This window comes from Odontesthes bonariensis, chromosome 18 (genome assembly GCF_027942865.1).
Source record: "Odontesthes bonariensis isolate fOdoBon6 chromosome 18, fOdoBon6.hap1, whole genome shotgun sequence".
Taxonomy (NCBI): domain Eukaryota; kingdom Metazoa; phylum Chordata; class Actinopteri; order Atheriniformes; family Atherinopsidae; genus Odontesthes; species Odontesthes bonariensis.
In genome coordinates, this window is record NC_134523.1 from 13,851,020 (window position 1) to 13,869,191 (window position 18,172).

At 41.4% G+C, this 18,172-nt stretch overlaps 1 protein-coding gene across 1 annotated transcript in view; it reads left to right on the forward strand.

Moving 5' to 3' along the window:
- Nucleotides 1-16,139, forward strand: part of pard6gb (par-6 family cell polarity regulator gamma b) — a 34,334-nt gene extending 18,195 nt beyond the window's left edge. The window contains exon 3 of the mRNA XM_075449847.1: nucleotides 14,540-16,139. Within this exon, the coding sequence (XP_075305962.1) occupies nucleotides 14,540-15,618 (1,079 nt within the window). The 3' untranslated portion in view covers nucleotides 15,619-16,139. The remainder of the gene's footprint in view (nucleotides 1-14,539) is intronic.
- The last annotated feature ends 2,033 nt before the right edge of the window (nucleotides 16,140-18,172 follow it).

Consider the following 18,172-nt stretch of genomic DNA (forward strand, 5'->3'; position numbering starts at 1 on the left):
GATATCAATAAGCCACTCTCTACGAGATCAATCAACTGACTCAGAACTGCACTTTTCACGGCGGAGATTTTCACATGTGCTCTAAATAGAAGGTATGCTTCTTTTTTTAAGTTTTAGCTTCAATAGGCGTGAGGAGTGAAGGAAGTTAAAAACTGTTCCCCATCTTGCATATCTTTTAGTCATAGTCACATAAAGGTCTGGATCACTGTTAATCATTGTGCCCAGTTTGGATGAATGCATCATCTGTGTATTCGCCTTTAAAACATCAAACATTAATACGGTTTCATGAAAAGTTTTAACCTAAAGCCTCGCCCTTCAATAAGGTCTTCTGTCTTATGAGCTCCTGAACTGACTCACAGATGCCTGGCAGGAGGAGACGGACACCCCGTGAGAAGACACTGCCCCCTCTCCCACCCACCCTTCCCCTTCTCCAAACATGTGGGCCACGAGTCGGTGGTTGAAACAGGCCAGCTCAGCAGTTCAGGATGGGAGAGGAAGGAAAAGAATGGAGGAGGGGAGGAATGAGCCCTGACTCTTGTCCTGATATGAATTGTGTCCTAGAGACTCACTGAAACAATGGACACTGACAGCTCATGTGGAAATACTCCCACAGGCAGTCTTGACGTAGTGTGTGTGTAAGATGGAAGACAGAGTTAGCTCCGGAGACTAGTTCAAGCAAATCACAAATGGAGTCAGTGGAGCAAAGCAGGAGCAGTAAGAACCAAGGATATGTGTCACCACACACAGGAAGTGTTGTTATGCTGTGTGGTTGTGTAATGGAGGGAGTTGGTGTTTCAGGTGCAGGAGAAGATGGGTTAGAGGCCTGTCCAAGCTTGCAATGGATTTGGTCCAATCATACCTAGAAAATAGGAGGCCCACACGTTGAGGCTGGGAAGGGGCTTTTCATTGACCCGTGTTCAAGGCTGACTCGAGTTCAATGAGGGCGCTCGGGTTACTGGCTGGATACAGCACTTACCAGTACAAAAAACTGTGGATTTTTGGATTAAGAATGGTCATGTCCACTTTCATTACTGAGCAAATGCATAATCTGACAAAAACTGTCATTGATTTATGCAAAACAAAGCTATTTTCTCTGCTGAGGTTATCGGTAGAAGAATGTGTGACTGTGTATTTGTCTGCTTGAACAAGGATGGAAATTATCTCATTCTGCTCCCGAGGCAATATTTTCTTTGGACATTTATTAATCGGGTTGTAACGTGGTGGGGTTATTTTACTTGCCCATGATGCGAATGAGAAATGTAACAAAGGATCACTTTTCCTGTGGGTTGATTTAAGGCCTTCTCAGCAAGATGTGCTCTGACTCTGTTTTCCCTGAAAACTCAGTTTAACACAAACAAAGTAGCACACAGGCAATATGATGACTTGTCAATCTTCTCCTGGTTACAGAAAACATTTTGTCAATTTCTTGCATGTCTGCATGTGTGTTTACTTCCTTGGCCGTCTCATTTCCTTACTGGTCTGTCTGAATGTTGCCTCCCCCAGCGTTTCTTTGCCTGTCTGCATTATGTAGGAGTGTGTGGGTGTCTGTGTGTGTGTGTGTGTGTGTGAAAGAGACTGCCAGAGACAACATAATCCTCCTAGTCTGCTTGTTGTCTGTTACCTGCAGCTGATAAGATTAGTGAGTGATTTTAGCTCAGTTTAGTGTTAGTGCGTAGGGAAGGGTGAAGCTGGAGATTCCTAACGGCAATAAAAAGACTTCAAGAGTTTGTGATATTTTTTTTTTCACTTCAAAGTTGGTTAAATTTGCGAGCCGGACTTCCATTACGGTTCTTGATTTGCATTTAGAAGATGTGAATTAGTAAAGATAGATGGAAACAGTCAAAATAGGAAGAAAAAAAACTTCCAATAATCCAACTGGAGTTGATCTTGAGGAGTTGATGCACAGAAGGAATGGAAACAACTTTGCAAATCACATGTAACTGGTGAAAGATTAAAATGGCAGAGTTACAAGCTGTTAAGGGGCCCAAGCTGGGAAACAAACTTTACTGAATTACAGCATTACTGCATTACTGAACAGCATCTTCACAGATAGGATTTGAAATCCCAGATATTCTTTTCAATAGATCGCTATGGATCTGTTCTGCTAATCAATGCTGTGGACATTTGTATTCTGCCATGCAACACGTGTGTGAAAATGGAAGACGGTCTCGGAAAAATCTACAACATGGGTAATTTGTTCAAATGGGACTTGAAATATATATTCACATCTCCGAGTGCATGCAATGTCTCATGTTGGCTTGGAAACTAAATGGCCTCCCGTAATGTAACATTAGTCTTAGGAAAGAATGGAGTTCAGCCAAAAAAACGATCCTTAATCCCAAACATATTTTTTTGGTGCCTAAACCTAACCAGAAAATTGTGCTGCTTAAATTGAACTATTCTGAGTACCATGTACCATGGTTGAAAGCCCTAATACCAGTGCAATCCTCCTACTCATCCTCCTTCCTCCTCATAAGGACTTTTTGGCTCATAAAAGTAAATGGTTTACGTTGAGGTTTCCTTCATTTTCTTAAATGAATCATGTTTCAGGGTCAGGGCTTACATAGTCAGTTGGAGATGCTATTGAAAAATGACTAATGTCTTCACACCAGAATGATTTAAAGGGATTTACATGCGATATCTGCTCTGAATATGTGCATAGAAATCATCACAAGAGAAACTATTTCAGTAATTGGTAGTCTGCAGTTAAACGTGTATGCTACTAGCCAAAATGACTCGATTGTGTGGCAGATCATGGCAGAATGTTTTATAGCTGGTTCATAAGATTACAATTGGCCCATTGGTTTTCATCCATTTTTAAGAGCGTATTATTATATTGCTGTTTTTTAACTGAATGCATCTCATGCTGGTCTTGGTGTCTCTCTGTATTTTGGTGTGCTAGGGTTGACTACATTTTGAGTTGGGCTGAGTCTTCTCCAGCATCCAGTTTATGTCAGGTCATCTTTGGATCACTTTCCCACAGAGACGACCACATACAAGAGCTGTCATATGGCTGAATGGTTGAACCACACAACTAGACAGACCTGTACAACAGAAAGATTAAGGAAACATTGGTTTATTAGTAATATGAAATATCAACCCCATTTCTGTCTTCCAGATATTGTATATCCCCTGTACAGATCCAAATATACACGTGTTTCTGCAAGTCTCAGTGGTTTTGTTAAATTCAGATGTTTTTTACAGTAGAGAACATTTCAGCTCACCCACCCTCCGCAGCAACCACTGCATTCTTCTTACATGTGGATTCACTGTTTTTGAACTCTCCCCTCCCGTTTTCACATTTTTGTCAGTTCATTAAAGTTGTTTTTGTCTATGTACATACCGTGAATAATTTCAACACAAAAACGACCTCACTTGAGTTGATTCGTTTTCTTAACTGTAAATCTATCAAGAAGCTGTTGGAAATGAACTGTGCTCCCTTTTTCTCGCTGATTTCCGCCTACATGAAGGGTATGCACAAATATCTCAGGAGCACTGTTCTCTTCATTAAGCCATGTGAAGAAAATCCAGTTGGGAGCGAATCTTTTCAGCCCGGTACTCATTAAACATCATTTGATGGTCGAGGAGGCTCAAGGGTGATAAGCTTTTTGGTGTTTGAATGTGGGAGCTGAATTAAGAGTTTATAATCTACTGCAACCTCCTTGTTCGGCATAGTGTCTTCTTTAAGTGTCTGTCTTAGATATTCTTGGATACAGACAGAGAGCCTGGTTTCTTCTAGTTTAGGGGGAATTTAGAGTCATTCTGTTTTTGGTGTTATCCTTAAGTCGTTCCGCTTCTCAAGCACACACCCACTTAATCGCTCACGTGGACTCTCTCACAAACATAAGGCCAGACAGGTGGCGAGGTCTCGAGTCCAAGTCTGCTGCTGTGACTTGTGCCACCCGCACACTGTTCAAATCTATTTCCCCTCATCACTTCTTTGCCAAAATGCTTCTAAAAATGTATTACTTTATAGACTTTCAAGAGTTCCTAAGCTGTGTCTCTTGCTGCATTTTAAATCAAATATATGTCTTCTGCTTAAGTGTCACTTTTTTACAGTCAGCAAAGGGTTCAAGACTTACATCTATTTCTTATTCCTCCGTGACATGTATATATTTCACAAGAGTAGTAGGTAGTGAAGTTAGCCTGGGTACCTGTGGGCCAGATGGCACCAGAGGCTTTGTGTGGCTCAAATCAGCAGCATGTGTTTTGTGGTTTGAAAGCATGCATACAATCAGCAGAGAGGCAACTGCATTAAAAGCAGAAGCAAAGGAAGATGGAGTAAAGGAAAGTGAGCAAAACCCCAGCAGCACTTTATGAGTGGGAACACTTGATGGGATGTAGATTGTTCCCTTTCAGAGGAATGCAAAACCTGTCTGCTTCATCGTTCACCTCTTCCTCCCTCTTTGATGTTTCACCCTGCTCTCCCCTCTGCTGCATGTCTGCCCCCACCCGCTCCTACACACAGATTAATCTCTTATAAACATGTGCACACACTCCCTTCTTCTTTAAATGCCCTCCTCCTCCCCTAGACCTCTACTTTCCATGTGATCTGGCTCACCATATACATCGTGGTGGTTTGTGGGGTTGAGGATGTGAGTGTGACCACAGTGGGGGGTGGGCAATACCTGCAGCGAATCTTAAACCTGCGACTCGCTCCACACCCCCTCTGCACCACACAGGCCGAGCCAGAGCGGAGCAGACAAGGCAGCTCCATTTAACTTGTCCCAGATGTGTAGCCTGGCCTCTGTGTGCCGCAACAACTGTAAGTTAAATGAGAGGAGGCAGTGAGGGAATGCATAATGCTACCCAGCTTATGCTGTAAAAGCACGCAAAGCTTTTAGAGCCTTTTCTGATTTCTCAGGAGATCAAACTACAGTTTTTTTTGGGGGGGGGGGCGTTTTCTTTCTTGTTCTTTTGCAGACGGCTTTGCTCAAATCTCACCTGGCCTTGTAATCCCATGATGGTCTCTTTTCTTTTTTCTTAATGAACCGGAATCATGCAGCCAGTACAAATTCAGGCTGAGCAATGATTGCAAGTCTGCATGACTGTCGAGGTTTAAGCTCTTTTTGCAACCATTTTTGTGGAAGAAGCAGGATAAGAGAGCTCATATGAAAATAAATGCCATTATGCACACACTAGTGTAAGAACTCCTTCACTTAAAGGGATTTTTTTTTTCTCCCTAGTAGAGTTATGTGAAATAGCAATGTATGAATAGTCCATGTCTTACCTGCAGTAGACAGCAGTCGGCACACTCTTTTTGGAAAATCGGAAACAAATTCTGACAAGTGAGCTGGGTGAGTCAGTGAGTAGCCATGAGAAGAGCATTTTTTCACCATTTAAAACAACTAGAGAAGCTTAAAAAAAATCTTGCGGTTGAATTTAACACCGTGTAATTTTTGCATCAGACAGTTATTTAGAATGTCTATGTTTCTTTGCCTCACTGCATGAACGGTCGCTGCCCAAAGTATCCTACCATTTACCAGTCTAATCCCAAAATACAGACTGCGATGAATGTAAAGCCCGACACTTAGCATGTTTTAAATCTTTGTAAAAGAAACATCCAGTAGTCGGCTGTTCTGCAGGTTTGACAGGACTTATGCAAAAACGTGGACCGTCACGGATGCCCTTCGATTGAGAAAGTAGTGACAATATAAACAACTGTCGGACGTAGTGGTGAAATATCTGCTATATGTAGCTCTCGTTTGATGCAGGGTTGAGTTGTCTTGGGTGATGAAAAATTCCCTCTTCTCACAGCTCTCTTAGTAGCTTTTAACTCGGCTCGCCTGTCAAATTCCTCCTCGACTCTTCAAACCGAGAGCCCTCTGAGTGCTTCTACTCCAGGTAAGACACTGACTGCTCAAAACTATCTCGCAAAACCCTTCTAAAGAAGAAAAATGTATCCCTTTCAGTGAGCGTAGTAATTTAATTACACAATGTAAGCCACTGTGGCACAAGCAAAAACCTTATCTCGAGGTCAAACTAATTAATTTTACAGTGCAAAATGTAAAATAAGTCTTTATAGTAGAATAAAAAAATTGAATACTAAAGCAAAGTGCAGTTCTTTAGTATATATAATCAATTACTTCCCACTGCTGCATGTTTATTTTCTATCCAGCATGATGTATCGTCACCCGTCCATCACCCCGCCTTTCGCCCAATGGCAGCTGGGATAGACACACACCCCCCCGAGACCCTGAATTTTAGTAGGAGGGTATAGAAAGTGGATGGGTGAATAATGCAACATACATGAACTAAATCACTGAAACTTCTAAGTTCCTACTCAAACCTGTCGTTGCAGCTGTCTGTTATAATCTTGTACGTTTATCGAGCTCCTCCAAATTTCCACTCAGGCTCTGCCTCAGCCTCCTCTCCAAGAATGTGAAATATGTTTGTCTGTTTAAAAAAAAAAAAAAAAAAAAAAAGATATTTATTCTGTCTGGATGTTTTTTTTTCTTTCCATGTTAGTGTTAGTTGAAAATCTTGGCAACAGTTAGCTGCTAAGCACACAGATAGACTTCCCAGCCTTCTCCAAGAATATTCTTTATTTGCATCTTACATTTCAGCTGACTGAAGGAAAAAAAAAAACCCTGAGCAGTCAGCTAGATATTGCATTTTGGGTGCATGGGAGACGCATGTAGACATTTCCTATTCAGCTCATTTAGCTGTGTTTGGACGTGTTGTATGAAACCACTGGAGAGCCGTGAAAACCAGCTATTTCTGACTCAACGCTATGGGGAGAGTGCAGTACAAAGCATTCTGCGTTTAATTTAATCATGTCTTTTCTGAAACCAAGCAGGATAGAAAAAATAAATAAAAAAAAGTCATTCAAACTAGAAAAAAGGGAGCGATGCATACTGACCGGCATTGTCCTCCACTGCCTTGTTTTGTCCTGCGAGACTCTGCTCTGTCATGTGATGTTTCATCCCTTCATACTCACTGCCTTATTATTGGTGGGTTTGAGAGTGAGGAGCCACCAGCTGTGTGTTGCATGTCTGTCTGTGTGTGAGTGTGAGTGGGGCCCAGAAATGAAGCCCACTGCCACAGCATCTAGTGACCTAATGCAAAAGGCAGCAGGGTCGAGCGCTATTCACTATTCTCTCTATGTGCCTTGTCTCTCCCCCTCAACTGCGATTGTGGTCTCTCCTGTCACTAAGCACTTTGTCACGCTTGGACGAAGACCATGATGGGGGCTGAAGGGGGTTGTCAGGGTGCAGGAATGTCACGTGCATAGATGGACTGTAGCTGGATGTGCTTTGGACAGGGCTACGGGCTAAAGGTTCCCTCTGTAAACTGGTCTGAAGTTTGAAACTTCTGTTTATCCAGAACTGTAAACTTTTCCTGAGATTTACAGAATTTTCTCAAACCATCAGCAGTGTGATATTTCTGGGAAACACCCTGATTTGTAACCTTGAATTAGATTAAATGAGAATTGAATGAGAAGATTGCAGGCCTGATTATGTCTGCACAGTTTTCAAATGAAAAGTTGGCACTCCCGGGAAGCAATATTTCCTTGTAACTCAAGAGAGAGCTTTTTTTTTTTCTTTCAATTATGTCTTTATACATGCTTTATCAACAGAAAAGCAAGTTATGATCACAACGTTTAGATGTGTATGCCCTCAGCATTGGAGAAATTGGATAAATGTCTTTTGTAATGATAATTCTTAATAAATGCCCTACTGTAAAGTAGTGTTTTCCATCCTCTGGTGTTTGTTTAGTGTGTGAAGTGGTTTGAAAGGGCTTCTGTGTCGGGCTGCTAGTGTCTGGGTAAAAATATTATCAGGGGTCACGCCACTGAGGGGCCACAGCAAAAGCTGTTAGCTGCGTGTTGATGCTTTCACCTCCACCTTAAGCACATTTAAAGAAGGCTCTTCATTGATAAAGAAGCAACACTGCATATAAAAGAAAGTAGGGTCAAATTTGTTCAAATATTTTTACTCATTATTATTTGTTTTGTTGAGAGATTGGGATACTGTGCAGTATATTATCCTTTTACTTGCCACCAAACTCAGATTTCCATTTATTATAGAGAAAAACATGCACACATGCTGTTGGACGAAGGTATAAAATCACATGACAAAACTTTAAATTTGTTCATCAACTCCAGCTTTGGTTCCAACAGGTAGTTTGATTTTCTCCTGTCCCTTTGCTGTTTTTGCCAACTCTGGCAGAAGAAAATTGTTCAACAACGTGTGCTAATTTTCACAAAGCCCTGTGTGAAATATCACACATGACTCTGACCACAAACACCTCTTCAAACATCATTAGTCTGAACTTCTGAGTGATTATGGTGCTGCAGCGGATTGTTGCTGCTGCACACTCACTTATGTAAAGCCAGGAGCTGATATTTGCCTGTAGTTATACGTCCTTTGTAATTTGGGCTCACTTAGAGGCATAGACACACATTATACAAATTTGCTGTTAATTTCCACCCTTAATTCTGACCCATTAATTTACATAAATTCACCTAAATTTATCTCATCAGCGGCTGATGCCCATCGCTCTGTTTTTAGCCAGGGTAAGTTGGTGGTAAATGTAATAAGATTTGCCAGGAACAAGTGTGCAGAAACAGCCTAATGGTTGTTCATAAAACTCTTAGATTCTTACCTTTTTAATGGGTTATTCTGGGAATAAGCTGTAGCACTTTAAAGGAACATGTTTTCACAGCTTTGCTTAACTAGAGGTGGGCTTCAGTGGAACAAAGACTATTTTTCCACTTTCTCCTTGCCTTTGTAAGCTAAAAACAGCATGGGGTATTTAATAGCAACTGAGAACTGGACAGAAACCAGTTTTGTAAACTAGTTTCTCATTGGTCTGTTGTTTTATTTTTGTTTGTTTGTTTGTTTTTTGGCACCACAAGACTTTAAGATTCAGGTAGTTCTTGTTCAAGCACTGTTGAAAAGATTAACAATGTGCTAGTGATGGATCACTTCACCTTCACAGTATCAGGACAGGCGTGAAGACCACGCCTGTCTTGTAAAGTTTTGCAGATCTTTAAGCATTTCAGAGATATCTCCAACTACATTTACCACCACATTCCTTCAGCGTCGGAGCGTGCAGACAAGCAGGCAGCCACAGAGTGTCTTCCAGAAGCTGTCTTCTCACCTCTGACCCTCTTCCTTTGACCTCAACAGGGTTGGTTAAAATGGCTCATGGAGTTCAGGCTTCAGTATCCCTGAAACGAAGAAAAGCATTTGTTACTTTATGGCAATCCTGCTAGTTAACCATGGCTGCAATAAAATGTTGAGAGCTTTCATGATGCCCTTAGAGCATCACAACAGAGTGTGAACTCTAATTCCATGAGCATCTGACTCATTTTGAAGTACACTGACATTCATTATGCACATTTCCATGGAGCACTCTGGGGCTGAGATACCACAGTTTACAACTTTGGATTCCATTCTGGCTACTGTCTTGAGAAAATTGTTATTTTGCTTTACGACATGGTAACGAGATACTTTTGAAACAAACTTATTTATTGAAATAAGGAAAAATAGAGGAAAACTACAACAATTCTTTACCAAAAACTGACACACACTATGGCACATGGGGTGAAGAGAGCCGAGACAACGGCATCAGAGGAAGTGAGGAAAAGACAGAGAGTTAAAGACAGGATAAGACTTTTTTTTTTTTTTACCCACTGAAGATCTTGGAGAAAAATAACAGGATGTAGGACTAATGTTGCTGCATTACGTCACGTGTTGCTTTTGGGGAATAATAGCCGATTGGATTTCTTGTTCTGTGTCGTGTATGTTGCGTTTGCTTTACTTTGCTCTGTTGGGAAAGTCATTGAGTTGTGGGGTTTTAATGATGAAAAGATTACATCTGTTTCCACCTCAGTTTAGTCTCTGTTCTACAGCTTATGTTGGTAAACTTAACACCTGAGTTGCAGCATATCTACCTGGGCAAGCATGCTAAAGTGTCTTCGACATTCGTCCAGTGCGTCAAAGATTCGTATGGCGTGTATATGTATTTAAACTCTATGTATATATGTTTTAGTCAGGTGTTTGTTTAGCAGCTTATTGTGTCTGATTCAGTTGTTACATTTCACTATGTTGTCGTATTGTGGTAACTGTGGTGTTACGTTTCGCAACTGAAGGATGGGCTGAAGCCAAAAATAGAAGAAGAGACAGGATTATGTGCTACTCTTTACCATTTAGGTGACTGAATGTTTTTTCCATTACTCTCAGCTGTAAATCACACCATTAGCTGGCTGGATTTTTAGAGGAATTCCCTGACCTGAAGTTTAGTGCAAAGCGAAATTAAAGATAAACGCAAGCAGTTGGGGTGTGCCCACACCCAGTATGTCTTCCTGTATTTATATGTCATCTACATGATTATATATCCCATATTGTTATCAGTGAATTACAATTAATATAATTAAACGTAATCAACAGTGTGGAAATATTGACATCCCAGTTCTTAAAACAGGCTTTTGCTCGGAGGTTTTGTTGAGTCTGCTGATGTATCGCAGTAACCCGCCGTGTCTTTGATCAGCCAGTTCACTTTAGCTTACCATCATGCTCCAGTGTTGCAGGGATTAGGTTTGTCAGATGCTGTTACAATAACCATTGTGTGATCAACTGGAGCATGCTCACTAGTGTCTCCCACACTTGGCAGAACTCTGAACTAGAAGTTGTAACACCTGATGGTTTATCCTTCTTTAGCTTCTTTGAAGTATTCATTCACCTTTTGAGATTGGGGTGCTTTTGATGAGTCTGTTTTTCTTCTGCACTCTAAAGAAGGTCTTTTTTTTATTTATTTTTTTTGCATTATTTTAGACTGCAGTCTTATTTTTTTGAATACCCCAGCCCTGCAGATGGATGCAGACGGACAGGATCTTGTAGTTTCAGGCCTCTTCCCTGAATTTTTTTTGGCATCTTCAAATATTGCAGCTTTTTTTCAGCCCGTTTAGTCTAGAAGCCAGGCAGAGAGGTGTTAGAGTTGTTCCTGCAGTGACTCGTGGAACAAAGAATATTGACTTCTCAATATTATGCTGCATCCTCATCAGGGCTCCAAGCTGTCCAATTTATCTGCCAGTAATCCCACTTCTCCCATAACCATCAAGGAAAGAAATGATTTAAACCCCCTCCGTTCTCTCCGTTTTACCCCTGCCCTGCATTCTACATATCTTCTTTTTAACTCATCTGGATTCGGGGTCTCATTCCAGGGTTGACTGGGGTTTTGGAAAGCTCAATTAGCTGTTTCTACATGTAAACAACTTTTCTGTTGCCACAGTTGCGTATCATAACAGATGGTATAAAATCTGAGCTCCAGCAGAAGTCATTCCATCCAAACCAGTGTAGAAAAATCTCTCAAATCTTTTTTTCACAAAAGAAAAAAGAAAAAGCTCATTAGGAAATCTCAGGATGCAAAGAAATTATGCCCAGAGCTACTGAAGCATGCTGCCACTGGTGCGTTGCCATTCTAGGTCATTCGTCTGCTGAATATTTTCTTGATGAATTGAACTTAAGCGTTGGCGAAAGTGTTCATCAGAATTTTCCAGAGCCCAAAGTGACGTTTTGTCATAGGCTGTTATGTCTAAAAGCCACAGATGTTTAAATTGCTGCCTGCTGAAGAAAAAGCAAACTTGTCAGCTGATTTCAGCTGGGCATCTGCCATTTTGGCCAGGTTGGGACCTCACTTCTGTTGAGACAGCCTCAAGCACAGTATTGATGGCCACTGATGGACGAAACAAACTTTCATGTGCATGATTAACTAAAATTTACAAATTTTCTCTTAACGCCTCACACGCAGGCACACAATGCTCTTGAACAGAGGACCAATTTCTGTCCTGTGGTGGCGTGTGGTGCCAATTTACCGCTGCTCCCGAAGCACCTTGCATGCCGGCTTTAAAGGGTTGTAGAAGTTCAACAGAAAAAAACTTTTAGCCAGTATGCAAATCCACCAGTCCCAAAGACTCTAAAGTTGACTCTGCATTTCTGAGGCAGATGAGACGAACCATTGTTGAGAAATGTAAATACAACTCTCACATGGAGATATCCTGTTTCTACCAGTGAGACGTGAGTGGCAACTTGCAGTGTACCTGCGGCTGTTTTGATTGTTGCGCAATACCTTTAGCTTTACTTGCTTGGCTTGCCTGCTTACAAAAACTATGTGGTATTACTTCATTTGCAATCACTAGAAATGCACAAGTAGTATGGGGATTAACAAAGTTGGTGCATGTGGTAGCATCGGTTGGATTACATTATGTTATGTTTATGCTCCAAACATTTTGTTCAACTTAATTTAAGGAATTTTGCAGTTGCTTTTGGAAAAGTGAGGATGACACGAGCAAATTAGTTGTTTTTACTTGCATGGCTTGAAATTGATATAATTGTCACAACAAACAAATGTACTAATAGTCTCTGTAATCTGTAGTCTTCCTGTTGGATTGTGACGAGTGTATTATGAGCCCTGACCTAGCTTCCTGCTCAGCTTAACTAAACACTTTCTTCTTTCATTTTTACCCTTGGATCAGACACACCCGATGCCTTTGTATTTGTAGCTTTCTTAAAACAAATTACACCCAACATATGCTTCTTATGGGGTTTCGGAGAACAGCTGTAAGACATTGCACATTGAAAGCACAGTCATGTTTGCACACATTGAATTTTTTGACTAAAAGAACATCTCTCCCACTTTATACCCCAATGATGTGGCATGCTATGTGGTGTGGCTTTGGTTTTCAGACCGAGGTGAGGGTGTGGAAGGAGGGTGTTGCACTAAAAACCTGTAATGAGACTCTGCTGCAATCCTTCCCCAATATGGTTCCCATCAGGAGAGACTTGCACTTGTGGCAGAAAATCCAGCCCTGTGGCAAATGCCTTGTCTGGATTCAATCAAATCAACTTCTGCCACAACATGCACAGAAAACTAAGATTATCATGCTTTTGGGGGTTTGATGATGTTCAGAAGGTTTTGCTTTTAGAATAAGTTAAAGAACAGTCGATTCTGTATCAGACGCAGTGGCATGGTTTGAGTCTTTGAGCATTTGACAACATTGTTTTAAGCTGAGCCACGAGTCTTAAATGTACTCTTTCAGTGATATTATTTATCATTCCTTTTTTTGTCACGATTCTATTTTTCCCAGTCTGCCAATCCCCCACGTGTACTGTGGTGTACATGGTGACTCCCACAACCTTCTTCTTTTCTCTGACATGCACTGTGAGCACACCCCAAAGTCCCCCAAGACCCTCCAAACCCATTTTCTTTTATTCCGTAGTAAAACATGCCAGTGTTTAGTTGACAAGAGGAAATAGGAGCTGCTGGAGGAAGACCACATGTATTAATGGTGCATCAGCACTGCAGAGGGAGGCGTATGGCGTATGTCCACGCTCCACTTAGACTGGAAAACGACTTCCCACCTGGCTCCTCTCAGAAGCCCTGAATTTATTCCAGTGAAAAAAGACGCGTTAAAAAAGACAGCGCAGGCCACAACAAAGATGACAGTTTTATTTTAGAAAAAAGGTGCCCCTAACAATAGGGCAAACATGACTCATGGAAGTGCAGAAGCTGATGCTCCCACTGGGGGACCCTCACTTCCTGTCACATCGGGCTTTACTGTGTCCAGATTTCCTGTCTGCCTGAGAGGGGAAGATTAGATAGATATCAAGTTATTTATTCAACATGGAGCACAGTTTTTCTCTCTATCTCACACTCTATTTCAGAACTGATTAAATGCATTTGGCAGTTGTTCTTGCATTTTACTTGTCAGTTTTACTTATTATTGTGAGTTATTCCGATGATGTTGCTCGCTTATTACAGGGCGATATCTAGTCCACTATGAAGGCTTTCATTGTTCCACTGATTTCAGGAAACCTCATGCTGTAATTGAGATTACCACACCGTCCTTCACTCTGAGCTCACTCCTCTCACATTGTACCGTCCTGTTTTCCCATGTTTTGTGTGAAGGATGGTACATGTATGTGCCTGTGTATGAGTGCATAAATGCAAAGTGGGAATCCCTGCAGCTGCTGCCTGGTAGCAGAGGGGTGGGCCTCCTCTGTCAGCACAGGAATGCGCTACACACTCAGCAGTTTTTACAAAAGTGCACACACAAAAGACTCACAGTATCTTGGTAATGGTGGAAAGTTAATCTAATGGACAAGTTTGAGTTGAGTTGGATTTTTTATTTTTTTTATTTTAAACTTGTTTAAACTTTTTTCTTGAATATTTGTGGAATGAATCAGCATGCTGACCTTCACTTTTATCTTTTTAATAATAAAACTTTAATAATAAAACTGTCACATCTGGAATAAAAAGGCTTTAAATGATGAGCAGCTTCTTCACAGGGAAATTCTTTTCAGTCACATCTGTGTGGGGTTTGAACAAAGGTTGCTGAGTTTGTAAGGCAGGTGGTTTGATTTAAAGATGTGGTAAATAGTGGAGAAATCATGCAATTCTTTTAACTCTTCTCTGCCTTTAGATAGCTTCAGCACAGAAGAAAATACACATGAATAAAAGAATGTGCTTGCACCACTGGAGTACTGAACATCTCATTTATCTCTGTCTCCCCTTCTTCTTTGTGTGTTTGCAGAGGAGGTGGACTACAGTACCTTTGGCACCAACACAATAACTCGTAAGAAAAAGGCAGTTGTGACGCTGCGCAACAACGATATTGCACGCAAGCGTCCTCACATTCACATCAGCATACCAAAGGACTTCCGGCCCGTTTCCTCCATCATCGACGTGGACATCCTACCTGAATCTCACCGCCGTGTTCGGCTGTATCGTCACGGCTCTGACAAACCCCTGGGTTTTTACATTCGAGATGGAACCAGCGTTCGCGTGACGCCTCACGGCCTGGAAAAAGTCCCGGGCATCTTCATATCTCGACTGGTTCCCGGAGGGTTGGCAGAGAGCACCGGCCTGCTGGCGGTTAATGATGAGGTTCTGGAGGTGAATGGCATTGAAGTGACAGGAAAGTCATTAGATCAGGTAACGGATATGATGATTGCAAACAGTCACAACTTGATCGTGACAGTCAAACCGGTGAACCAGCGCAACAATGTGGTTCGCAGTAGTAGAATCTCTGGCAGCTCAGGCCAGTCGTCTGACAGCAGCGGGTCAACCGGTTACCCAACTTTGTCCATGGCCTCAGCGCGGGAGATATGCCCCGGAGCACATGGCTACCATGACGACCTGGAGAGTGACGAGGACACCGATATTGTCATTGAGAGCAGCCTCAAGCGGCCATCTCAGCGGTCCAATGCCTCTTTAGCATCTAGCGCGTCTCGCACGCACCAGCAGACACCGACAACAGTGTCAGGCCCGGCAGCTCCGCCGAGCCCCCCGACGCGTCCATTATCAGTGGTCTCCACTGCCTCCCTTTACTCCCAGACAAGTCTGAACGGAGGGTCCCACCACCATTATCACAGCAGCCTGAGCCACCAGCTCCACAGAGACCTGAACCTTAAGCACAACCAGCACCAACAGCCTCAGCCTCAGCACAGTCACCATCACCCACAGCCTCTGCATCACAGCAGCAACCCAGCCCTCCGCCACAGCAACGGCAGTCTGCACAAAATCCTCAGCTCTCTGAAAACGGACCCACGACACAGTCTTGCACTTCCCAAGGGAGGGGTGGAGGAGGATGGCACCGTCATTACCCTATAATACTTACAAACACAGACACATAAACATCCCAGCTGCCCAGAGACTAAACTGGACCACCAGGCCAGGTAAAAATGAGCATGTGTGTTTTGTAAGATACTTACTATGTAACTTCTGATGGTTTTTTACAGGATGATTGACTATAGGAAGTTTCCAATAAGGATATGTATATATTTCTTGTATTTGTAGAAGTTCTTTTTGTCTTACATGAGAAGATTTCTATGTTCTTAATAAGCATCAGAACAAGTTTTTTGTCCTTTTGAGTCCATTGTAGCTTAGAGTTCCGAATGTGCCAACAGCCTGGTATCATTTTTTAGTGACCACTTATTAAAATCCTTTTCATTCTTAATAATGGGACCAACTTGGGGTTGCTTATGAATTCTTTTTTTAAAGAGTAAATCTATATTTCCTATATTCTGATAAGTGCTATGTAGATTTTTTTTTTTTTAATGTGTCTTTTATGCAACGATGATTGTGATCAAATCCTTGTATCTGTTTCAATAAATTATTCCATCTCAAATTCATGCTAACTGGAATGATTGTTTTTCTTCAACATTTATTGTTTGTTTCATTTCGAAAACCATCATTTATACATTTATATCTGTGTTTGAGCTGTCCAGCTCACTCTAACTACAGCCATTAAACCTAAATATATGCAGCATGTAATATTTTAAGTGTAATTTAATTTGTGGCAGAGTAAAGCATTTTTCTTCCAAATGCAGAAGATTCACGTCACTTTGACGTATTACAGAAAGATCCCATTTTTTTCGTCTCAACACCTCTAAACAAAAGTCAGAAGCTCTGCTTCAGACTCATAGCTGATAGCTGAAGGAATCTTCAGAGGCGGACACCCCGGGTTTCTTCAACAGCAGTATTTTTAAACCGGGAATTCATAACCACGAGGCATGAAGTGGCAAGTATGACTCTGCCCCCCCAAGTTTCTGGAATTTCCTGTCGCTAATGTAAAAGATTTTTTGCCTTTGTCAAACTCACTGATAACTCAAGATGAGCAATGTAGAGCACAATAAGAATATTTTGTTATTTTAACCTCATTCTTGTGGTGAAAATCTCCAGTTAAATCCAGCAAACCCATACCTGCTGGAGGTCATTGTCAGATTGAGGGGAATGCTAAGACATTGAGGCCAAACTTTCCCAAAATAATTTCCTTTAGACATCACAAAGTAAGACGAAAACTATCCGAAGGTTGAATTCCTTTAGTCAGGCACAACCAGTCTTTATCGTCATTTGGCCTTTGGCTACAACCAACCTTCACTTGGAATGTATCTTTGACATGTGTTGAGGCCCTGCAGCAGCATGAGCGAACTTCTTTCACCTCCCTACTAATGAATGTTTGTCTGTCCTGTTTACTCAGGATGCCAATCTGCTCAAACAGCTCGACGCAGAGCTAATATGCACCACCAATCCACAGGTGGTGGGTTACGTGGGAGATCTGCGTCCTGAATGTCACAAAATAAATCTTTGCCATCTGTGTCATTGTATAAGCAGAGGGAGAGCACACACAGCTGGTCATTATGCTGAAAGATGCATGCTGTTCATCCTTTTACAACTAAAGTATAAACTGATTCAAACTTAAAAAGGCTTGTTAAAGAGCTAATACAAAGTAGGGGGTAATAAAGTGAGGAAATTCACAATATGATTTGGGGGGAAAAAAACTAAAGGCTACCACTTAAGGGACCACTCGAAATTCTTCCACTCAGACATGTCAACAAGCGTATATATTTTGTTTTGAGAACAATTAAAGGCTTTCAACACATAGTATAACAACAAGCTATTTCCCACAAGTCCTCTAGAAGTTGAAAGTTGGAATAGACCCTTTCAACAATGCATGACCCACAATTAGGCCACAGCCATGTGGTTATTACGGCTGCCATCTGCTGGCAGAGAATGTAACGACATGAAAGAGACAACAGACCAAAACGGGAAAAACCTGAGTCTTTTATTTCTTCAATACAAAGTTGTTCTGAGTCATCACCTTTATTTTATGATCAAATATTTAAATCCAGATGGGAGTAATCTCTTGCAGAACGACAACACCCATTTCAAAAGGGTAGGAAGGGTCACTGAATGCTATGATTTGTGACTAATAATATCAATGGGAATCATACGCTATAGCTTCCGTTGTGACCTCATCTCAACCTAATTAAACCTCTACTGAACATTTAGGACCAAATGAGACTTTTTTTTTGCTAAATGAATGATATTCCATCCTTTCAGAGGGACTTGTGGTATCAATACCAAAGCACGTGGCAGCCGATGACCTAACTGAGAAACTTTAGTAAGGTCTACTGGTCACCAATCAGGAATACCTGGGCTCTATCACTTGGTGATTTCAACGGAGGGGATTTTTTTTTTTTTTACTAAACAATATTGTAGCATGAAAGTGTCTTATCAAGACACATTGACAGCACTAGCCTTGCTAAGGACTAATTACTAGTTATTCGTCCGTTTTAATAAAAAATTTCAGTTACATTCTGAAAGAGGGAAGTTTTGTTCACGCTTTGTTGTGAATACCTACATTTTTTTTTTTTTTTTTTTT